The sequence below is a fragment of the Amblyraja radiata genome, chromosome 14 (genome assembly GCF_010909765.2).
Source record: "Amblyraja radiata isolate CabotCenter1 chromosome 14, sAmbRad1.1.pri, whole genome shotgun sequence".
NCBI classification, from domain to species: domain Eukaryota; kingdom Metazoa; phylum Chordata; class Chondrichthyes; order Rajiformes; family Rajidae; genus Amblyraja; species Amblyraja radiata.
Window position 1 is genome coordinate 34029778 of NC_045969.1, and position 25480 is coordinate 34055257.

General features: G+C 42.5%; 1 protein-coding gene across 5 annotated transcripts in view; it reads left to right on the forward strand.

Annotated features, from left to right (window-relative positions):
* Positions 1-25480, forward strand: part of bcor (BCL6 corepressor) — a 262619-nt gene that overhangs the window by 91520 nt on the left and 145619 nt on the right. The window contains exon 1 of one of the 5 annotated variants that reach the window (XM_033033092.1): positions 21636-22326. The exons of the other annotated variants lie outside the window; for them this stretch is intronic. Coding sequence (XP_032888983.1) covers positions 22147-22326 — 180 coding nt within the window. The 5' untranslated portion in view covers positions 21636-22146. Of the gene's footprint in view, positions 1-21635; positions 22327-25480 lie in introns of those variants that run through there. 5 annotated transcript variants of the gene reach the window in all.

A 25480-nucleotide genomic window follows, 5' to 3' on the forward strand; every position in this document is an offset into this window, starting at 1 on the left:
AAATTTGCTCCAGGAGGAGCAGGAGCACCAGGCATACCCCATACCATATAATGCAATGCCAGTGAAGGTAAACATAGAACCCACGTGTCAACAAACTGAAGTGGAAACATAGACTATGCCAGGTGGTCCCACAATCAATAGATCAGATCAAAGCTCCAATCCTGTCGCATTCAATTATGAAAAATGATGAAAAATTAAACAAATTACTCAAGTTGAGGATCTATGAACCTATCTACTCTGATTGCATGAGGCCAGTTCGTTAATGCAGAGAATAAAACTGAAAGCACATCGCTGAAGGTGCTTGTGTGTGTTTGGTTAGTGCGAGAACAGACAATGTATTTTAAAGCAATGATAAACACAAAAAACTGGAGTAACTCAGCGGGACAGGCAGCATCTCTGGAGAAAATGAATGGGTGACGTTTCGGGTCGAGGCCCTTCTTCTGACTCTCAACCTGAAACGTCACCCATTCCTTCTCTCCAGAGATGCTGCATGTCCCGCTGAGTTACTCCAGTTTGTTGTGCCTATCTATGGTTTAAACCAGCAGCTGCAGTTCCTCCTACATATTAAAGCAATCGCAGGTGAAGAAAAATAATTGCAGAATGCTGAGATTATGCTGCTGCACCGAAGCAGGTTATTCAGCGCCTTGAGACTGTATCAGCTCTACATAAGAACAAATCTAGCTCATTCCTCTCCACATGGCCATGAACATTCTATCTATCTACATACTTAATCTGCACCCTTTTCAGTGCTACAATTGAGGGCGTCTCCACTACTACCCTTGTCATTTAATGGAGTTTTGCCAATTATTCATTCCACTTCCTCTGCCAGTGGGAACATTTTCTGTATATCCTGACCATAATTTAAAAATTCTATATTAGATCACACAACCGTTAAAAATAGCAAAAATTAGGTGTCTCTAAATGGTGAGGGTTTAAAGGAGGTTTGGCATTTGGAACAACCTATATGTCCTTCTGCGTAAATCATTGAAAGTTAACGATTAAAAGGCAAATGGTATCCCAACCCAAAACATCACCTATCAATGTTCTCCAGAGATGCTCCTGACCCACTCAGTTATTCCATTTTAGGGTTTTTTTAAACGCAAATGGTGAATTGGTGCTCACTGCATGAGGATTTGAATAAAAAGGACATTTATTGTCACATACACTAATTGGTGCAGTGAAATTTGAGTTACCGTGCAGCACACAAAATAAGATAAACAACACTTTAGAATTTAACATAAAACATTAAAAAAATCCCGCCACAGTGGAATCAACGTTTCCCACTGTGAGGAAAGGCACCAAAGTTCAGTCCTCTTCCTTGATTCACCCATGGTCGGGGCCTATTGAGGCCTCCTCAGTCGCCGCTATGGGCCCGATGTTTCAGGCCCTCGAATGGAAGAACACTCTCAGCAGCCTGAAGCCTGCGAATCGACCGCTTCCTACCGTGACTTCTGAAGTCCACAGGCCGAGCTGGGCGGAGATTCAACGCTAGCGACCTCAGCGAGAGGTCCCAGGCTCCGGGATGTCAAAGTCAGCACCGCCCGCGGCAGGAAGCTCCGCAGACCACAGCTCCACGGTGTCAAAGTCGGCAGTCCCAGCACTCCGGACCTCCAACACGGCGACCCCGGTATGGCATCGCTCGTTCCGCAATGGAATCCAGTGCTGCGCCGCCGCTGCTGAAGCTGAGGCTCTGGCCGGTCTCCGGCAGGAAAGGCTTCGCCAATCCAGGTGGTAGGCTGCAAGGAGGGGGGCGAAGATGTAGCTCGGAGAATAGTCGCATCCTCAACGAGGAAGTGACCAAGAAAACAGTTTCCCCCTACCCCCACATAAAAAAGACTAAAAGATCTCCAAAAACACACTTTAAAACAGACTAAAAATAACAAAAAGAATGAAAGGACTGACAGCTGCAGGCTAGGCAGCCACACTCGATGGCGACACCACTCGCACATGTTTCGTAATAGAAACATAATGATAATCTGCTGGAATTATTTAGGGTCCTGAGGAAGCTGCACTTGGAATATTATTTATAGTTCTGATCTCACTTAAGAAATAACTTACTTACGTGAGAGGGAGTGGAGTGTAGCTGTAAAATTATATTTCTTGGGATAGCGTGAGAATTTAACAAACTGTGTTAGTGCATCCCTGAGTTTAGAAGGATGATAAATGATCCAATTGAAATGTACAAAATTCTTATGATTCTTGTCATAATAGAATGAGGAATGCTGTCACTATCTGGAATGTGTACAACCAAGGGGCAGAGGATTTTGGATCGACAGGGCAGAAATTAAGCAAAATTCCTTGATCTAGAATTTAGTAATTAATTGGAATTCTCTCTTCAAAAGGACTGTGAAGCTCCAGTCCCTGAGTTTATGATAAACATCCCTCCCCTTTCTTGATCTTACCGTCTCCATCACAGAAGATAGACTATTGATAGATGTCTATTATAAACCTACTGACTCAAACAACTATCTAGACTACACTTCGTCCCACATTGCCTCCTGCAAAGACTCTATCCCCTACTTCCAATTCCTCCGCCCATGTCGCATCTGCTCCCAAGATGAGGTATTCCACACCAGGACATCTGAGATGTCCTCATTCTTTAACGAATGGGGGTTCCCCTCTTCTATCATAGATGATACCCTCACACGTGTCTCCTCATTATTGCGCAGCTCTTTTGCTTCACCTCCCCACAGTCGCAACAGGGTCAGTATTCCCCTAGTCCTCACCTTTCACTCCATCAGCCATTGCAAACAGCACATAATCCCCCAACAATTTTGCCACCTTTAACAGGATCCCACCATTAGCCACTTCTTCCCATTCCTCCTGTTTCTGCTTTCCACAGAGACCGTTCCCTTCGCAACTCCCTGGTTAACTTCCCTTCCCACCAAAACCACCCGCTCCCCAGGTACCTTCCCCTGCAACGGCAGGAGATGCAACACCTGTCCCTATAGCTCCTCCCAGGGCTCTGTCCAGGGATCTCGACAGTCCTTTTAGGTGAGGCAGAGGTTAACATCACACCTCCTCTAACCTCATCTACTGTATCCGCTGTTCCAGGTGTGGACTCCTATATATCGGTGAGACCAAGCGCAGACTCTGCTATCGTTTCGTGGAACACCTTCGCTCAATCTGCCTAAACCTACACAATCTCCCCATTGCCAAACACTTTAACTCTTCTTCCATTCCCATACTGACCTTTCTGTCCTGGGCCGCCTCCACTGTCAGAGAAAGGCCAAACCTAAATTGGAGGGTCAGAATCTCATATTTCGCTTGGGCAGCTTACAGTCTAGTGGTATGAATTTTGATTTCTCTACCTTCAAGTAACTCTTGCATCCCCTCTCTCTCCGTCCCTCCCCCTCCCTAGTCGTACTAGTTTTACTGTCATCGTGTGGAGGTCCTCTGTGTATACTCATTATTAACTATCTGAAGGCCAACAATAGCTTATTGTGTGCCACAAAATTTCTTGATTATTGTTGCATTTTGCATATCTTCCATTAATTTCTCTAAATTACTGTCTATATCTCTCATTCCCTTTTCCCAACTCTCAGTCTGAAGAAGGATCTCGACCCGAAACATCACCTATTCCTTTTCTCCAGAGATGCTGCCTGAACAGCTGAGTAGGTCCAGCTTTTTGTGCTGTCTTTGGAGGTTAATCGAACTGGTTCACTGCCTGTTATTTACAGTTGCCTGGACTCAATGTTAAGGGTTGATTGAGCACTACTGATGCATCTAGCAAGGCAGGAAGACGTCTCAGTCATGGTGCTGCTTTATGATCTTTCCCCCAGAATGCCCTTACAAACTTCGACAGGATTCAAAACCGGAAGTGAAATTTTACAAAGCCCTGGTGCTTTTTGCAAAACTCTAGTATAGGATGTGATAAGTGGATTATCTGGAGTAGTGGGTGTGCCTTCATGGTTGGTTCCACATGGAATCCACCGTGTCCTGTACTTGAGTAGGGACGCTGTAAAACCGGGGCGTATTGGGGTGGATGAATACCACCGCTTCTCTTTATACACTGCCTGCCACAGCCAGAGCATTTCAGTACATGAAAGTATAACTGAGATGTGTGAAATAATATCCACATCCAAACTGCATTTGTATCTCCCCCCCTCCCCACAAGTTTATCCACCTCTTCAAAGAATAATTAATCACTTGGTGAGAATTCTGGTTTCAAATCATTTAACCAGTTTGTTTCAGACAGGAAGTGAACATTGGGTCAAAGTAGCTGAAACTTGCTTCATTCCTGCACTTCAACAGCTTTTATTTATAAAGCACTTTATCACAGTAAAACATAGCAAATACTAAAAGCTGCAACCCTGACTCGATTGGTTCACTGACTTATTCAATTTCACCTTCTAACTGAAAAGGACACATTTTTAAACCGTTCGCGTCTAAGCCTGCACAGTCACCATTGTCTCCAATTGCCTTGTTTACTCACGGGATCATTTCTATCAACAGCCGGAACTTCTAAGTGTTTCGTAACTTTTCTGGCAATAATCTCATCTTCCTCTCTTCTGTAATGACATTAGACTTTAAAAAAACCCAGTTATTTTTGATTAATGGAATCTTTCTATTCCCTAATCTTTTTTTTTGGTAAACACAAATTTCCTATTCAACAATTTTGGAAAACACACCTACTCAACAAATTAGAGAATAATGATTCCTTTGAGAATCATTGTGCGCCTGTTGTTCAGTGTATTGATGATGGTGCTCTCTGATGTCTATGAAAACTAAGACCTCCGCCCATACTGTCAATTCCGGTGTAATTTAATTCCAGGCTGTGAAAGTTGCTGTATTTTGGCTAAATAAAAATAAGTTATTCCATCAAGCGTTTGGGTTGTGCAACATTGTATTACTTGTTTGCTCAGTTTTATTCCTGAAAAAACTGCGTTGAGTGTCGAAAAATGTGTGCAGTACATTTCAGGAAACAAAATGTCGTTTTGTAGTAGTACGCTTGCGAAATGAGGCTGAGTGGTTAACACGTATGCCTGGTTAACACGTATGCCTGGTTGAGATTTAGTTTATATGTCTTCCAGTTGTCAGAGAATATTTCAGAAGCCAAATATTATTTGTTGGGATTCAATAATTTATTTTTCTCAAATTTCGAAATATTTTAACTTAACAATTAAATGGGCAGTATCCCAACGGTGTATGTCGATCAACGCTACACCTATCATAACTCGAGTTTTGCCCTCTTCGCCCATCACCCATGCACTCTGACTTAAACTGGCTCCCGCTTCAGTAAGTCCCAATTGTTGAAATCCTTACCCTTATTTTCAGAATAACCTCGCTTCACCAGATCTCAGTTAATCCTGTCCAGTTTGATCACCATCTGAGAGATTGAAAAGCACATAAATCTAGATGCTGAAAATGTGAAATAAGGTCAGAAATCACTCAGCAGGTCAGGCAGCATCTGTGGAGAGAGAAACTATTTTAATGAAAGTTTATGGATCTGAAACTTTAACTCTGTTTCTCATTTAACAATTCTCTTGACATAACTGTACTGGCTCCACATGGTTCTTCCACATCGCTGGGTTTCATAAGTTTATCTTTGGGATTTGGTGGAATAATCATGGTGAATACAGTCTTATTTTGCCTGGGTAGGGGAATCAAGAACTAGAGGACATAGGTGTATTGTGAGGGGGGGGGGGATTAATATGAACCCCAGGGGAGGGCGGCACTTCCTCCACACAGACGATGGTGGGTATATGGAACGAGCTACCAGAGGGTATTTGTGGCAAGTACAATAATATTTAAAAGACATTTGGACAGGTACATGTACAGGAAAGATTTAGAAGGGTATAGGCCAAACACACAGAAATGGGACCAGCTTAGATGGGGATATAAGAAACTGTAGATGCTGTAGTAATTTAACGGGTTGGGCAACATCTTTAGTTTAGTTTAGATCAGAGATGCACTGTGAAAAAGGGTCCTTTGGTCCACATGGACCATCGATCACGCCTGCCACTCTAGTTCTATGTTTTCCACTTTCGCATCCACTCCCTACATATTAAGACAATCTGAAAAAGGCAATACAACCCACATGTCTTTGGGATATGGGAGGAAACCGCAATACCCAACGGAAACCCTCACGTTCGGAGAACGTGCAAACTCCACACAGACAGCCCCCGAGATCGGGTTCGAACCTAGTTCTCTGGCGCTGTGAGGCAGCAGCTTTACCAGCTGCGCCACAGCGTCGCTTCTGAAAGACGTGGATAGATGAAGTTTCGGACTGGGCTTCTTCTTCAGATGCTTATGTGGGGCATCTTGGTTGGCATGGACAAATTGGGCCGAATGGCCGGTTCCTGTGCCATATCACCCTATGACTATATTTGTCTTTACAAAATTTTGGGCACAATCGGCATAATAGCCAATGTGATAGTAACCCAAGGACATTTGGTTCACTTTTCGCACCAGCGAATAATTTCTACCAAGTTGCCATCACACGCTTTCAGCTGGCAGTTTTATATCCAAATAGGTCCTAGCCTATTGCTGAAATTAAAATCTCACGAGCTTTGTCTGACAGAATTGATGGGATATATCCAATTAAAATGAATAAGCCAGGTTGCTTAAGACTTCCACTATAGCTATCATATTGATTTGTAAAGCGACTGGAGACATTTTAATTAAGTTCCAAAATGTGCTGGTCTCCACAATTTTACTCTGCAGTAGTGACCAGTATATAGAATTCACTATTAGATCGGTCTTTCCAAGACCGTAAAGGTAAACTAAATACCACTTAGCTATTTGTAGAGGACAATTGTAAAAAACAGTTGGGCAAATTGCCAAATTATGTAAGGTTTATGATTAGAATTGGCCAAGTACCGTCATTGACAAATTGCACGATGATCGTTTAAATGTAAGCTAAGCCACGCGGCATTAAGCGTTAAAGGTCATTGCATACATGCTATTATACAGCACCCTTTAGTCCACTGAAAAATGACACTAAGTTATGGATTAACTCAGCGGGTCAGGCAGCATCTTTGGAGAAGATGAATAGGTGACGTTTTGTTGCGGGACTCTTCTTCAGACCACCGTGACGGTTCCGGTCATCAAGCACTCTCTCTTCTAAACCCAGTTCCCTACCTTCTGTCCAGAGCCTTCCATGCCTGGATTATAGGGTATTAGCAGAAAGGAGAAGTTGGAGAAATTTGGAGTGTTTTCTCCGGAGTGTCGTGGGTTAAGAGGAGACCTGTAAGAAGTATATTATATGAGAGGCAGACAATATATATGAGAATAGACAGGCAGAACCTTTTCCTCCAGAGTGAAAATATCAAAGATACAGCTTTAAAGTGAGAGGGCCAAAGTTTAAAGGAGATGGGTGAAGTAAGTGTTTGTTCCACAGTGGCTGGAAGACGCTGCCATGATAGCAGCATTTAGGAGACTTTTAGATGGGCACATGGGTGTGCAAGGATATAGATTTGACCCATCAAGTCTGCTCCGCCATTCAATCATGGTTGATCTATCTCTCACTCCTAACCCCATTCTCCTCCCTTCTCCCCGTAACCCCTGACACCCGTACTAATCAAGAAACGATCTATCTCTGCCTTAAGAAAAATCCATTGACTTGGCCTCCACAGCCTTCTGTGGGAAAGAATTTCACAGACTCACCACCCTCAAACTTAGAAATTCCTCCTCGTCTCCTTGCTAAAGGAAAGTCCTTTAATTCTGACGCTATAACTAGTCCTAGACTCTCCCACTAGTGGAAACATCCTCTCCACGTCCACTCTATCCAAGCCTTCACTATTCTGTACATTTCAGTGAGGTCCCCCCTCATTCTTCTAAACTCCAGTGGGTACAGGGCCAGTGCCGTCAAACGCTCATCATATGTTAACCCGCTCATTCCTGGGATCATTCATGTAAACCTCCTCTGGACCCTCTCCAGAGTCAGCACATCCTTCCTTAGATATGGCGCCCAAAATTGCTCACAATACTCCAAATGCGGCCTGACTAGCGCATTTTTGAGCCTCAGCATTACATCCCTGTTTTTGTATTCTAGCCCTCTTGAAATAAATACTAGCATTGCGTTTGCATTCTTTACGTTAGGGACAATTTTACCGATTTACCAAAGATAACAATTATATCTGTAGGTCTTAGGAGTGTGGGAGCAACCAGAGAAAACCCACGCGGTCGCAGGGAGAACGTACAAACTTCATACATTATGGTATCCGTGGTCAGGATTGAACCCGGGTCTCTAACGATGTAAATTGGTTGCGCCATCGTGCAGCCCTATTCTAGAACTTTTCTAAATATTTAATACATCTACATACAATGCATGTTTAAATTGATTGTCTTGGAACTCCAAAGCTGAGATTTCGGATCCTCATTTTGCCATCCCTTTGTCATTTCAACCACGCTTCACTTTTGATCTTGTTTTACAGATGTAATGGTGCTCGTATAATCGAATATTCTATTGGAGTCAATTTAGAGACGAGGCTCGTTTATTGACCTCATTAGCTGGCCAGCCAGAAAGTTGCAGAAACTGATAAACTGAAAACATACCGAATATCTATAAATAGCCCTGTTGACTTTCACCCGAATATCTGCGCATACAACGCCAGGTTATAGAAACATAGAAAATAGGTGCAGGAGTAGGCCATTCGGGCCATCATGGTTGATCATCCAAAATCAGTACCCCGTTCCGGCTTTCCCCCCCATATCCCTTGATTCCCTTAGCCCTAAGAGCTAAACCTCTCTCTCTTGAAAAAAATCCAGTGAATTGGTCTATGTTGCAGACTTTTTCAAAAAATCGTCCATTTGATATTCAAACATTTCAGGCCCCATGACTTCCAAATTCTGACACAAGAAATTGCAGCTACTGGAATCTTGAACAAAAATTAAAAGCTGGAGGAACTCCGGGTCAAGCAGCATTTCTGGAGGGAATAGACAGCCGCCACTCCTCCACCCACCCTTCTTGAAGACTGATAGGGGTGGGTGGAGGAGAGAAAGCTGGTCAGGCCAAGCAAGTGAAAGCTATAAATGTCAATACATTTAATGTTTCCTCTTATTTATTTGCTTTCCACTCGTTGAATGAAATCAAGCTTGACCGGGCTTAGCAACCATAAAGAGGTGCCGTTTGTGCAAGTTTATTTTAACTCCAAACAATGCAGGCAAAAACGACATTCATTGAAATGAAACACATTTCTGCCGACTCCGACAGGCGATTTAGCGATGCGCTGCTGAGGCACCGTGCGGGTATGGTTTCTCTCAGCGCGAAACATCATGACTTTGCACACTAGCTGTTTGGCGAAACATTAGCTACAACTGTGAGGGGGAGGGAGCGGCGCCTGGCAGCCATAAAGATCTGTGAAGCTCTGATACAAAGAAGTAATAATGTGTTTGTAGGCTGATAGGCAGGGCCTGGTCGAGCTGGTTTCTGCTGATTGATGTTTCTTCTCGCGTTTGCAAATTTCTGGGTTGTTTGGATATGTCAGGCGAGATTTCGCAGGTGCCGGAGGGAACGGACGGGGGGGGGGGGGGGGAGTTGTGGGTGGGGAGCATGATGATGTATCAACGGTGGGTGGAAAGATGGGAACGGATGGCGCGATTTTTACTCGAACTCGAACTGCTTTGAAATAAACTGGTTTCAGTGTGCAGCCGAGCGGAAGGAAGTTCTGATGTTTCTGAAACCCGCGTGTTCAAGGACCTCAACAGAAATGACTGCTTAAAGGAAAGGGAGGCGGTTAAAACACCAGGGCTAGAGAGGTTTCTAGCTGCGAGCTCGACTTCTGCTTTTAAAATGGGAACAGAAACAGTTCACCGCAGCATACATTAGGGAGGTGTTTCTGTCGTTTAAATCACACTAAACTAAGTGTAATTTACTTGTTCCACACTTTAAATAAAGAATACAATATTGTCACGTATTGGCAGCAATGTCAGTCAATAATTGAACTGCGAGCGGAGCTGGATCGCCATTGGGTTTGTGCTGTCGCTGCATGGACGGGGGAAACTAAATCCCAGGGATGTGGGAGTGATAAATTACAAATAAATATATATAGATATTTCGCCTCAATTTTCCCCCGAATGTAATTTCTAAATCTCGCGGCAACACAGCAGATGTATGTATACTTGTTTGTTCTCTGGGTGCATGGAGGCAGGCGTATGGTCGCTGGAGGTTTCTCGGTGAGAGTGGGGGAGGGAGCGGTTATGTGACGCGGCGTAAATTACTTGTTTTATCCATTTCATATTCGCGTGTAAAAGGTCACAGCCAGACTCGCTCAGATGTAACTTTGACAGGCAGTCCTTTTACCATCCGTCATATTTCAAAATAAGCTCGAGGTGGCTGGAACTTTTAACGTTTCCTTCTTGCTATACAACATCGTGATGCTACATGTGCTGTTTGTTTCCAAGAAGTCTGTGATCGTCCAAATAACTGCCCGGGCGTGTATGTGTTTTATTTCGTCTATTGAACCGACGAGCGAGCATAGAGATCCTAAGGGTTGTTCAGTTGAGGGCATTGTTGAACGTGTTTTGTTCCTCTCCTTTGGCGGTGCAGCAGTGGAGAGGAAATGAGTTCACGGCCGTTCTGCTGACACAAGCATGTAATGAGAGATGGAGCCGCGATACCGCACTGAGGCGCCTCATTCAGCCGCTTTTCGCCTGATCGCTCTGCCAGGTGTTTCGTGGTCTCGGTTTCAAAATGTTTCGCACATTTGTAATTCTTCCCCCATCCGGCTTCTTCAGACTGAACACACGAAACCATATATACCGTTTACACGGCTCCAGCCTGCGTGTGTACAACGGCGACATTGTGAGCGTGTCCTCGTTCTCTAGATTGATGTTAGCTGCTTGATTGATGTGCTCAATACGCAACCTGAATTTTTAAAGGGCACTCAGCATTTCCATCAGACTTCATGTGGGTTCGCGTTGTAGGCTTTGAAGTGCGGCGATTGGTTAAATTTGGTAAAACGTTTGCTCTTGAGCATTTAGTTGCTGTTTTGCTGCTGAATATGTTCTTTGCTCCCAACGCGTCAGGATTTCCAGCCGTTAGTGGATCTATCTGGCAGTTCTGAATTAATGAAAAAGCTTTCGGGTAGTTTGAATACGGAAACATGTAAGAGAAATGAACATTCAAAAATCAAAGCTTGATCATTTGCTGTAAATATTTTCTCCTAGACGTTGATTTATTTATCTCAGTGGTTTAATTATGGCGCGGTGCAAAATTGAGCTCCTTTTGTAAGCGTGAGAGTGCCTTGCGGCAGTGATGTTGTGTTGATTGCCTATTATCACGGAGAGGCCGACAGTTGCTGATTGACGTTTTACAGCGTCGAGCGGGTGCTGGGCTCAATCCAAACAGCGAGGCCAGCTATTGGAAGGACGGCGACATGGGCACACCGGGTAAGGAAGGGCAACCTACTTATAAAATTGCCCTCTATCACTCCAGGAGCTACAATCCCCAGGCTTTCGCCAGGGGAGTTGCGAAATCTCGTTCCAAGAATGCAGACGATGTCTCTGCGAAGCATTGAAATCAATGTAAACATGCGCTCAGTAACTTTTAATACAAAAAAAACAAATTATTTAATTCCTTAACTTTTTTTGTTGATGTTTGGTCAGGACACATTTGGGAATGTATCGATACTACTTGCCACTATACTACTATTGACACTTGTTGTTATTTAACAGGCCTTCGGTTTATATCACTCAAGATACATTGCAATATCTCCAATTATCAAACCAAAATTCTATCTTAATTTGATCACGATGTTCAACAAGAAATAAAAACTTCGCGGTTTGGAATCTGACAACTTATCGGGAAATGGTATGAACATCCCAATCTCGTCAAAATGGATGGGTCACGAGCTCTAGCTTGCATTATTTTCATATTACAGATTAGTTTTAATAATTTAACATTTCAGTGTCTTTTTGGCGGGATGCTACGGGAGGAATAGACAATGTGTCAGAATTCAGCGGACACATGGTCAGAGCAGTCTATGGTTAGTCTGAGGAAGGGTCCGAAACGTCACCCATCCCTTTTCTCCAGAGAGCATGTCTGGCAGTATGCCTGACCCACTGTGCTACTCCAGCACTCTGTCTATCTACAGAGTAAGAGAAAATGGACATTTAATGTTTTCCAGAATTCACTATAGTGTGGGGAACTGGGCCCAAGGACGTTTCTTTTTGTATATTTTTCCTTTAATCCGTCTTTTGAACCGTCTTTGTTGACTGCTGTAGTTAAATTGGTGTCGGAAGGAACTGTAGATGCTGGTTTAAACCGAAGATCGATACAAAATACTGGAGTAACTCAGCGGGTCAGGCAGCATCTTTGGAGAAAAGGAACAGACGTTTCGGGTCGGATCTGATGAAGGGTCTCGACCCGAAACGTCACCTATTACTTTTCTCCAGTGACTGCCTGACCCACTGAGTTACTCTTTTTTTGTGTGTCTACCTGTAGTTAATACGGTGTGGGGAACTCTGTTGCTACTCAATGGGTCAAAGTACATGTTTTGCTGCGGGAGAACGCAAGTAAATGAAACTGGCCCGAGTGATTAGAGCGGTCGGTGTGGGTCTTTGAACAACATTGTTACGGAAGCTCTGAACATGAATAATACAAGAGTGCTTGAAGCTTGCAGCCTTAAAATGCATATCCGGGGTTTTCAACAACGTATTTATATAGTGCCTTTCACGTGGTGAAACGTTTCAAGGCACTTCAAAGGAACACCGTCAAACAAATGGAGACTAATGGAACTGCAGTTGCCAGAATCTTAAGCAAAATTAAAAGTGCTAGAGGAACTCAGCGGGTCAGGCCGCAGACGACGTTTCAAGTCGGGACCCTTCTTCGGGCTGGACCAGGACCCCGACCCGAAACGTCGCCCGCCACGGATGCTGCCTGGCCCGCTGAGTTCCATCAGCGCTTCGGGTTTTTTTGTTACGATCAAACAAATCTTGGCAGTGAGTCACGGGAGCTGGTTAATTCGCATAATCTAGGGTTGAACAAAGAGAGTTTAATGATCAATTTAAGGAGGGAGAGATGAGGGCAGTTCAGAGCCTGAGCCTTGACAGCTGTAGACACTGCTGCAAAAAACTGGATGCCTGGAGGCTGTATATCAGGAACGTACAGAAGTCCTGTGTAGGTAGCAGAAAGAGCGTATCACCACACACACCGCTTATCCCATCCCCTGGAAGGCTCTGCCGTTCCCACGTTGGCCTCATTAGCCATGTTGGAATCCACAAAATCAGGGTGGAAACAAGTATCACGTACGAAGGGACTGCTGAAGAAGACCAAAATAACAGATGGTGGGTGGAATGACAGGTGGAGGTTCAGTAATTCATTGATAACTATGACGTGTGTGTGTATTCATCAGCACTGCGACCGCGAAACGCCCACCCTGGTGAGAGCTAAGAATGAACATATGAGGAACAGAGAGGCACTAGGTGTTCACTGAAAGGTAGACATTAAAGCACTTCTCTGACATTATTCTATCCTTCAAGTGAGATACTTGAATCCACAGCAAATTACATTTTGTTCAGCCTTGATTGATAACATATTGAAAAGGCTATATCTGCTGAAGAACAACATTTTTTTGGAGTAGATGGTACCCCTGGCGAAGCTCTAAAACTTGGTGGAGTGGAGCTTTGGTCACCAATCCACACTTCATCTTCCATGTCTGGAGGAAGGTGGACATTCCATACCTTTCAATCTCAATGCAGATAGATATCAAGCAAGATAAATCTACAGATAAATTGGAAGTCTGTTCAATCATTGTCACCTCCACTCCAGGGTAATGGTCACCACAACTTCCGTCATTAGGCTGCAGTGCACAGTTGAAACATGTATATGATCAAGTTACAAGTCATCATTGACTCACTCCTGAGGTAGATGAGAGAATCGATTTTGCACAAAGAATGTATGCAACAAAGGGCTGTTACCAACCTGACACTGCTGTGCTATATCACCCTCCTACAATAAAGAACTCATAATGAAACACTGTGAAATGAGGATCACTTCCTGTATCTTGGAAGCTATGTCTCATCAAAGGCAGACATTGATAATGAAGTTCACCATCACCTTAAGCGAATGATATTTGGCTGTCTGAGGAAAATTGTGTTTGTAGACCTAGACCTTAAAGCTGGCATAAAGCTTATGGTATAATCTTATGACACATTAGATAGACACCACCTCTGTACTTGGTATAGAATCCTCCAAATTCACTGGCAGGATTCATGAATCATTGTCAGTATATTTTCCATGGCCAACATCCCCAATACTAGGATCCCAATGTAAACTGTTCCATAGAAACTTCCTAATGTTATGCCTAGTTTTCCAGCACTTACTGTTTCTACTTAAGGATCCCTAAACGTTGATGATCATCATCGTTGGCCTATGTCATTTGTATGCCTGACACCATATTCTCAAAATATTTACTCTATACTGAGTTCCATCACACTAATAGTTTCCTAGCTGAACAAGGGAAAATATCCAATGACGCTATTAAAGTTGTAACATTGCCAATAAAGTTGTAAACGTTGCCTATCTATGTTCTCCAGAGATGCTGCCTGACCCGCTGAGTTACTCCAGCACTTTGTATCTTTTTTATGTAAACTAACATTTGTAGTTCCTCGTGTCCACAAATAATTTTAATACATCTGTTATGTTATGGTATCATTTCAATTATATACTTATATGAATATTTCAACACCTTTAGGTTAATTTTTTTAATGATTTTTTTTAAATGTTCTGGAATATCAGAGATATTTACAATTGATAAAATACAAAACCAGCTCTTAAGTAGGCAAAACGTTATATCCTGTCAAAGATTGTCAAGAGCTATCCAAGATAGGTGCCATAGCAGTATTGTACCTGGGGACAAGGAAAGAGCGTTCACATCACGGCCCTCTTTGCACCAATCTTTCCACCACCACGCACAAGAAATGCAAGACAGACACCATTGTATGCAGATACCTAGAAGTGTGTTCAGCTCTGGCTCGTGTGTGGACTCGATAAGAAGAAGTATGGTGCCTGAGGGCTCTTTACTGCTACGGTCTTGGTAAACAAGAGTAAAACTTGGTAAGGTCTTGTAGCAAGAAGTTATCTTGATCAACCCAGTATATGTAACATAGAAAACATAGAAAATAGGTGCAGGAGTAGGCCATTCGGCCCTTCGAGCCTGCACCGCCATTCAATGTGATCATGGCTGATCATCCAACTCGGTATTCTGTACCTGCCTTCTCTCCATACCCCCTGATCCCATTAGCCACAAGGGCCACATCTAACTCCCTCTTAAATATAGCCAATGAACTGGCCTCAACTACCTTCTGTGGCAGAGAGTTTCAGAGATTCACCACTCTCTGTGAAAAATGTTTTTCTCATCTCAGTCCTAACGGATTTCCCCTTTATCCTTAAACTGTGACCCCTTGTCCTGGACTTCCCCAACATCGGAAACAATCTTCCTGCATCTAGCCTGTCCAACTGTCCAACTTGGAGACCCAAGGAACTGCAGATGCTGCAATCTTGAACAAAACACAAAGTAACTCAGTAGGCGAGGCAGCATCTGTGGTGGGAATGGATAGGCTAGATTTTGGGTTGGGACCCTTCTTTCGGGTTTGGAGATGAGCGTGAATTGAATATATGATTCTTGATCAGTATTGGAGCTTATTAGTTGTTATTAACCAATGATAGAGTATTATATTCCATCTTTATTGGTGGGCAGATTCTGCTCACTGGGAAGGATCTTTGTTATCTTGTCATGTTATTTGGCCACTTTAGAAATAAAATGTTTGTGCTGTTTTACAAATAGTCACTTAATTGGTTCCAACTTTTTGGCTCGCACTTGCCTCTTTCAGTCTTGATCTTTCACTTAATTTGGATGTTTGTCATTTCAGGCAATAAGGGCATATGATCTTTCCAGTTGCTGCTTCACAAGGAGAAGTGAAGGGACTAACTCGTGTTCAGTCAGAGGGGATAGTTGGGGAGGTTTTGATCTGTTATAATTTACCTGAGAGTGTAGGGGGCTACATTCCTGATCAGAAATTATGACATTAGTTTACTAATTGTTTCCCCCTCATTGGAGATATTGATACACATGATCATATTCTCTCTCACTGTTCTCTGGCTATGAAACAGATGGCTTCCAGCAGATTTCATTTTCCTATGGGATCTCCATTTCTCAGCTGCAGCTGATGTTGGGCTTCAGTCTTTACATTTGCCTCTCTTTATATCCCACTGTATGACATTTTCAATTTTAGAATGTGTGTGATTTGCAAATGCCATGAAAGATTTCTTGAATGTTATTTAACCATACATTTTAAGTACTAATTTTCGTTCAGTTATGAGACTTGATATGCTGTCTTGATATGCTGTCTCGCATACGTTTGGCTGCACCTCACAGTATTTGCAATGTTGTAACCACAGTTCATTTTAGGAAATTAGAAATTGGGGATTGTTTGAAGTTCAATTTGAGGCAGTGACATAAGATTGTCATGATGTGTGCACTAAATAACTTGTACCATTGGTCCTTCATTGCATGTTACATATAAAAAACAATTGTGTGTATTTGATCCTCAAGTTCTCAGAATATTCCAACATTCCTCATGGATAATAATACTTTTATTTCAATCATGTCATAATGAAAGAAAACATGGCAGTCAGTTTGTACACAAAGTCACAAAAAAAAATGATTGATTCTAAATGATAGTTGGAAAGTATGTACAGACTTTGGAAGGAAATAGATTGGGTAAAAACAAAAAAACAGTTCTATTTCTACACATGATGGGGTTTGACACCTGAGCAAATTAAAGTAAAGTACCTTATGCCTGCCTAAGACCCCACTACAACATAAATTTGCTTTATGTTAGGGAACACTATTGCATGGGAAAACCAGCCTTCTATCAGAGGAAAATAACTTGCTTACGAATGAGCAAAACACAAAATACTGGAAGATCTCAGTTGATCGGGCAGCATCTGTGCAGGTAATGGACATGTAATGTTTTGGGTCAGGAACCTTCTTCACCCAACCCAAAACATTGCCTGTCCATTCCCTCCCCCGATGCTTCCTCACCCGCTGAGTTCTGCCAGCACTTTGTGTGTTTGCTCAAGATTCCAGCACCTGCTGATTCTTGTGTTTCCATTTGCCGAGAATGAAATGGGAGTAATTCACCAGATCTCACAATAAAGGATCCTCTTGTCAACCCTCCCTACCCCTTCTACAATCCTTTAAGAAATTTATCTCTCACTTTCACTGATCCTCAAAACTTACAGATTTGATAAGTGGCTACAGTTGACCCACTGGAATTAATGGGCCACTACATTCGTAATTTTTGACGTATAAATCTTGACCAGTCAAGACACTAACTATCTTGTTCAATTCTTGTTCAAATAACTCATAGGGTCATGAAAGTCGGCTTTGCATTAATAGTTTCTATGACAAGAGTACCAATGACAGAGCAGTATTTTCTCAGCACTACACTACCATGTTAGATTAAACATATCATCATTATGATGCATGGTTCATTGATATAGTTGTCACCGATTTGCCTAACTTTTTCTCTTGGTTGCCATTGCGCCCTAAGCAATGAAGTGATTTTTTTTTACCATGCGATGAAGGCTGATAGCAAGTAATAGAATGGAAATTATGCATCTAGGAGAGAAGCAAATGCAGGTAAAAAGCTACGTAGTCATGAATGGAAGATTCAAAGACTCAAATAGCAAATGTTTAATGGAGGAGACCGAAAAAGCTATTTTAATTTTAAATATGCATGATTTTAAAAATAAACTGAATCAAGTATAAGCAAATTAATGCTACACTTAGTCAAATAATGGCTTCGCAAATATTTAGAAATATTTATCTAGTTTTCGGGGTTTTGCTGCAAGATCAATCTCAACACAGTGAAGGATCAGTGGTGACTTTGTAAATTGCTCCCATCACTCAAATGTCTGTTGGTTATAAAGGGTATATGGGGAAACTGGACATTTAACGGTAAAAAAAATTATGGGTGGTTGGATGTGTTCAAAATTATTAACGACCTTGTTAAGGTAAATTTAAGACAACATTTCTAGTGGCCTGTGATTTAGTTTAGTTTATTGTCATGTGTACAGAGGTACAGTGAAAAGCTTTTGTTCCGTGCTAGCTAGTCAGTGGAAAGACAATACATGATTACAATTGAGCCATTCGCAGTGTACAAATACATGATAAAGGGAATAACGTTTAGTGCAAGAAAGTCCAGTAAAGTCCAATCAACGATAGTCCGAGGGTCTCCAATGAGGTAAATAGTAGTTCAGCACTGCTCTCTAGTTGTGGTAGGATCATTTAGTTGTCTGATAACAGCTAGGAATAAACTGTCCCTGAATCTAGAGGTGTGTGTTTTCACATTTCAATACCTCCTGCCTGATGGGAGAGGGGAGAACAGCGAATGGTCAGGGTGTCATACATGATTGTCCTTGATTATGCTGGAGGCCTTGCTGAGGCAATGTGAGGTAGAAATGGAGTCAATGGAAGAGAAGTTGGTTTGTGTGATGGTCTGGGCTACATCCACAATTTTCTACAATTTCTTGCATGGAGCTGTTTCCAAACCATGCTGTGATGCATCCCAATAAAATGTTTTCTACGGCGCATCTGTAAAAGTTGGTGAGAGTTGCTGGGGACATGCCGAACTTCCTAAGGCTTATAAAGAAGTAGAGTCGCTGATGTGCTTTCTTGGCCATTGCTTCAATATGGATGGTCCAGGAGAAATTGTTGGTGATATTTACTCCTCTGAACTAGGAACTCCTCGGAAGCTTTCAGCCATCTCTACTTCGGCGCTGTCAATGCAAACCGGGTATGTGTACCGCTTTGCTTCCTGAAGTTGACTGATATCTTCTTTGCCTTGCTGACATTAGAAGAGATAAATATAATATCAGTAAAAGACTGGAAAATTCTATTTAACTGCAGATTGCATTTTGGAACTGTTAACAAATTGTAGTCTTTGAGAAGCAAAAAAGTGTGAATGCTCACAATCTCAAATATAAAGATAAAATGCTAGAGATACTCCACAAGGCAGTTGTGGAGAGAAGGGGGAGTCAATAATTTGGTTCAATGAACTCTCATCGTGAAAAATGTGAAAGCAAGACTTGGTTTATGTTGCAGAGAACAGGAGTGGTGGAAAGAACAAAAAGAATGACTGAGACAGGGTTGAGAACAAGACGGGTCAGGTGACATTCATGCTGTCTCAGAGAGTGCAGTGCGATGAATGTTTTGTAATCATAGTTGATCAATCTGAAGGAGTGTAGTTAGAGGGCAGTGAATGAGGCACGTGAAGAGATGGAGGGGATGGGGGAGAGAAGAAAAAAAAAATGTTGCAATTGTAAGACACATGATGTGCCAGTTGCTAAAAATCTGAAATAAAAAAGAATGCTGGAAGTACTCAGCATATCAGCCAGCATTTGTGGCAAGAAAATAAAGTTAATGCTTTAGGTGGATGACCTTGTACTGGAAATGGTTATAGACCTTTTAGCTAAGGGAAACATCCTCCCAACCTCTAACCTGCCCTTCAAGAATTTAGTTTAGTTTAGTTTGTTGTCACGTGTACCGAGGTACAGTGTAGAGCTTTTGTTGCATGCTAACCAGTCAGTGGTAAGACAATACATGATTACAGTTGAGCCATCCACAGTGTACAGATACAGGATAAAGGGAATAACATTTAGTGCAAGATAAAGTCCAGTAAAGTTTGATTAAGGATAGTCCAAGGGTCCCCAATGGGGTAAATAGTAGCTCAGGACCGCTCTTGTGTATATGTTTCACTGAGATTATGTCATATATTTAAAATACTCTCTAGTTAACCTCTTGACATATAGCAAACCCACCTGCTATGTAACCAGTCTTGTCATTTGTTGCTGCACTCTCTGGCAAGCATATCCTTCAATAAGGAGACAAAAACTGTACACAATACTCCAGCTGTAGTCTCATCAAGAACCAATATAATTGCAATAAGAACTCTTCTACTAAAAATGTTTTCCAAATAAAAAGAGATGCTGCCCGCAGTGCTAAATTTTGCGGCTATTTTCTGTCCTATTTCAAATTACATTTGAAAGTGTTATGTTTTATGAAGTTTTACAAGAACAATAAAAAAGAGGAAATGTTACACATGCCTCCTAAACATTATCTGATGCTTACAGCTGAAACATTCTGAAACATGATTATTCAATAGACAGATGCTGGCTCACACGTGGTCTGCCTCTTTTCCACATTCCAGTAGCTTGTCGATACGATGTTCAGTCTTACACCTCGAGCTTTTCTTTCTGTATGAGGTATTAAAGGATGATTGACATAGCTGGAATAATATAATTTGCATCTGAATCTTCAGGAAAGGGGGGCAGATTAAAAAAATACCAAATTAATTTTATTATCAAGGCCAATGATGATAACATTTCAGGCCATTTCTATCAAATGCACCAGATAGTAAACACTTATGCAACAGGAGCACAACACTCATAGATAACATAATAAATTTAAAAATCAATAAATCAGTAACCCCAAGAAGAATACTAATGCAAAAAAGTCCAAATACCTTAGTGCAGCCAAATAGAGTCCATAGTTCATAGTTTAGTTTGTGTTTTGTGATGTTGAAGAGCCGCCTGATGGTTGCTGGGAAGAAGCCATAAGATTGTAAAATAGGAAACAGGAGCTTGACTAGGCTTTTCAGCCCTGTGGGTCTGCTCCATAAGATAATACCAAAGTGGTGGAAATAGATACCAGATTTGCAAGCATCTGAAAATAACGAACCAGGGTAACTTTCTTCTATAATGGAAGTGTAAACCATTACTTCACATAGACCAGAAGGAAGGTGAACATTCAAATGATAAGAACAAATTGACGGTACAGCTGACGGGCTTGATAATCGAACATATCATAAAATGCAAAGCTGATGGCGTCAAACATCCCTGACTATCAAGCTTTGAAAAGCACGGGCCATTATGTTTCAAAGACCTATGGTCCAATATTCGTGACGTTTGAACTAATATGTAGGCAATGGGAGTTGAAATCCTGCCGTAGCAGCTGCAAAATCAACGTTTGTAAAATCTGCAAGTGAATGTTCCATGAGTAAATAATGCCACATGAAATTGCCGGATTGCCATTGAAATCTAATTGGTTTAAACATGTCAAACAAAAATAAACGTACGTCCTTACTTTGACCAGCCTATACGTTTCTCGACTCCCACACAAAACTGACTGTGAACCGCTCTCTGAGGCGCTGCTCTTTCAGAAACACAAGTCTCGGGACAACAACCTTTCTGGGGATGATCGCTGCCTGAAAATTAATGCACATCGCATTTCCATTCATGACACGACGTTAACATGGGAAATAAGGGGGGGGGGGGGGGGGGGGGGGGGGGGAGGGTGATAATCATTTGTGTAAGATATTAACAGAATAAGACCTACTCGAAACACTCGACATTTCTCCAGCATTCGACGGTTGCCAGCTTTTGAAGGACTTGACTCGGCAAATAAACCAATAAGATATAACCCATCACCTAATCTATTGTGTTTATTTGTGTAGCCTGCGCTCTTTTTGATGCGATTTGAAAATTCGGTTTCCCAAGGATCAAGACAGGGTTAGAAACTTGAGCTCAAGTTGTGGGCGAATCGGCTGGTGAATGGGCAGCCGTGCTCACGTGACTGTATTTTGTTTCGCTTTATTGCAGCTAATTTATTTCCCGAGGCCGCATTCTTGAAGGCAGGAAGTAGCAGTCAGGCCCGAGACTCTTCTGTTCGAAGATAATCCTGGTGGAGGCTGTTGTTGCAAAAGACAAGCGGCGTTAGAACTTCAGAGATTAGCCCGACGAGCTGCTAATCTTTTTTTAACTGGGTGGGGAGCCGGGAGGTTACAGTTTTTCGCCGCAACACCATTGCACGGGCTGGCTTGTCCAGGCATATTTGAGAAGCGGCTGTAATGCTCCAGCTTTCTTTTAGCTAGCATATTTTTCTTTGCATACCGTTTCATTTTTGCAGCTATTAAAAAAAACTAACGTATCAAGGATGAAGGGGCCAATGTGAGATAATATCCACTGTCATAAGTTAGATCTTTAAAAAGACTCGCGTTATTTGAATTGATCTGAACAAATTGTCGGAGGGTCAGGAAAAGACCGATTTCGCTGTTCTGACTGGTGAATGATGTTGGCAGCGCCTCAAATGCTGGCTGTGTGTGGGAGGCATACTTCGGTCGACGATCGCCCAACGAATGCATCAAATGTGCAGGAGCCATAAACGGAGGTTTATATTCCTCCAGCGAAACTTAAGAACCGCATCCTGGACTTGCCTGGCTGAATCATTTTCCACGGTGATCCTGGAGATGGAGGACTCGCCAGCAGTCCACCGAGGCTGCGCAAGTGCGGCCCCGAAGCTTCGCAGAAGGAACAAGGTGACATGACCCATACTATATTCTCGAATACAAGCTAATTTGATTTCACCTTCACCCACTTATACAGAAGGTTCAATTCAGGATGTTGAAGAAATGTTAATGTGGCATGACTGATATTAGATTGAGAACAAGGCTAAATCCGTTTGCCTTCCGATGTCACTTTTTATTAATTGTGGGATTTAGTGAAAATAATGTGAAGCATTTTGTTTTTGAAATGGAAAATGTAATCCTGGCTGTAAATTTGAAGGCCTAACTTCCAAGCACTAGTAACATTTCCCCTAATTATTGTAGAAATAATCCATTGTCTTTAGTCCCCACTGTAAACCCCATTCTCTTGGCATTGACCCTGGTCTGAGACCAAAACAATCCACTCATAGTATTCATGTCCTATTTGACCCTGAGCTTCCAATTTTTTTCATGGGAGGGAGTGCAACGTAGGTTCACCAGGTTAATTCTCGGGATGGCGGAACTGACATATAATGAAATAATGGGTCGACTGGGCTTGTATTCGCTGGAATTTAGAAGGATAAGATGGGATCTTATAGAAACATATACAATTCTTAGAGGATTGGACAGGGAAGATGCTGGAAAAATGTTCCCCATGTTGAGGGAATCCAGAAGCAGGGGTTGCAGTTTAAGAATAAGGGGTAGGCCATTTAGGAGTTAGAAGAGGAAAAACTTTTTCCACCCAGAGTGTTGTGAATCTGTGGCATTCTCTGCAGTGGAGGCCAATTCACTAGATGTTTTCAAGAGAGTGCTTAAGGGCCTGTCCCACTTTGCGAGTTTTTCGATGACTGCTGGCGTCATATCAGTGTCGTCAAAAGATTTTCAACATTTCAAAATCAAGCGGCGACAAAAAAAATGTTGCGACACTTGGAAAAATACTGCGTGTCATACGTCATCACGCCGCAAATTTTTCGGTGATCTGATACGTCAGTCAATGATGCCGGCAGTTGCCAAGTGGGACAGGGCCTTTAGATTTAGCTCTTAGGGCTAAGGGAATCAAGGGATATGGGGAAAAAGCCAGAATGGGGTACTGATTTTGGATGATCAGCCATGAATGGCAGTGCTGGCTCGAAGGGCCGAATGGCCTACTCCTGCACCTTGTTTCTATGCTGCTGAAGCCACCTACTCCCATCTCCAGAACATTGTCTGACTCCCATCTCTGCCTTATTTTTGCCTCCTTTGCAAACCCCCATCCATGTCTTTATTGTCTTGAGATTCATCTAACTCCTTGCCGAACAGTCAGTCACCTTTCACCTGCCCTGAACTGAGTAGGAGACACAAGAAATTGCAGGTGCTGGAATCTTCTGCAAAAAAACAAACTACTGGAGGAACTCATCAGGTCAGTCAGCATCTGTGAAATGAAATGGACAGAAGAAGGGTGTTCAGACTGAAGAAGGGTCAGGACCAGAAATGTTGTCTAGTCCATTTCCTTCCACAGATGCTGCCAACTGTCGAGTCACTTTCATCCTTGCGGACAAGTAGCTTCCATTTTAGCAATTAAAAATTCTTATCCTTGTTTTCAAATCCTTCCTGAACCGCACTACATCCTATTTCTCATCTGCTAACCGTAGAACAAGTTTACGTTATAGTAGTAGAATTAGGCCATTCGGCCCATCGAGTACTCCGCCATTCAATCGTGGCTGACCACTGCCACCTAATCCCGTTTTCCTGCCTTCTCAGCATAACCCTTGACACCCGTTCTAATCAAGAATTTGTCTATCTCTGCCTTAAAAATGTCCACTGACTTGGCCTCCACCGCCCTGAGTTCCACAGATTAACTACCCTCTGATAAAAGAAGTTCCTCCTCACCTCCTTTTTAAAAGAACGCCCTTTAATTCTGAGGCTATGACCTCTGGTTCTAGACTGTCCCACCAGTGGAAACATCCTTTCCACGTCCACTCCATCTATGCCTTTCATTATTCGGTAAGTTTCAATGAAGTCCCCCCTCAACCTTCTAAACTCCAGCGGGTAGAGGCCCAGTGTTGTCAAATGCTCATCATATGCTAACCTACTTATTCCTGGAATAATTCTTGACCTGCTCTAGCACATCCTTGCTCAGATATGGGGCCCAGATTTGCTCACAGTACTCCAAATGCAGCCTGGCCAGCGCTTTATAGAGCTTTAACATTACATCTATGTTTTTGTATTCCAACCCCCTTGATAAAAATGCTAGCATTGAATTTGCCTTCCATTTTATCCTAGGAACCTCTGAAATCTCGCGGTCTATCACATTGGCCACAAACACGCGCCAGATTCAATCCCTCTTTGAACTCTCGTTGTCATATCTTACCCTTCCATATCTCTGTATCGTCCTCTCCCCTGATACTCAGTCTGAAGAAGAGTCACGACCCGAAACGTCACCCCATTCCTTCTACGCAGAGATGTTGCGTGTCCCGCTAAATTACTGCAGCATTTTGTGTCCACCTCCTTCATTAATGTCGGTCAACGGTTTGGAGTAACTCCACTGATCCTTTCCACATCTCTCACTCTTCTCTTTAAAGGTCTTTCTACAAAACTTAACTCTTTGACCAAGGCGATTAAACCTTGGTATGTTTTACTTTGTTATGTGTGCAAATTGACGTAAGGGCCCAATCTTGGTTCATGCCCTTATAAAGCTGGCACTGGAATTGTGATACATTGGTACAATAGCACAACGCAAGAAGAAACCGACATTTGTTGTCCAGTTGTGATCTGAATCATTTTTGGAAGGTCTCATTCCAATATTTGGATGAGTTAGGTCAGGCAGCGAATGAGCACGACCCGTATTTGCCATCTCGGCATTTTTAAATACAGAGGTTATTGTTGAGTGTCAGCATTGCATATTTTTGTTAATATTTTTCCGAGGGCATTCGCTCATCATAGGTGTATGTATATACACATACTTAGAGCAACAGCTTTTTTATTCCATGCAAATTAGTGACTGCGCAGACGGTATGTCGCTAATTTAATGCTTTATAAATAACAGGACGGGAAACTCTCCCGACCGAGTGGAGAGGCGTCTCGCACGTTGAGCAGTTCTGAAGCACATATCCTTGCAATCCCGCGGCTGTCTGTTGCGTTGGTTGCACAGGAGGTATTGCGTCCCTGCCCTTGGTGGGATGGATCCCTGTGAGCAGGAGGTGAGACGCAGAGCGCTGTAACTGATCTC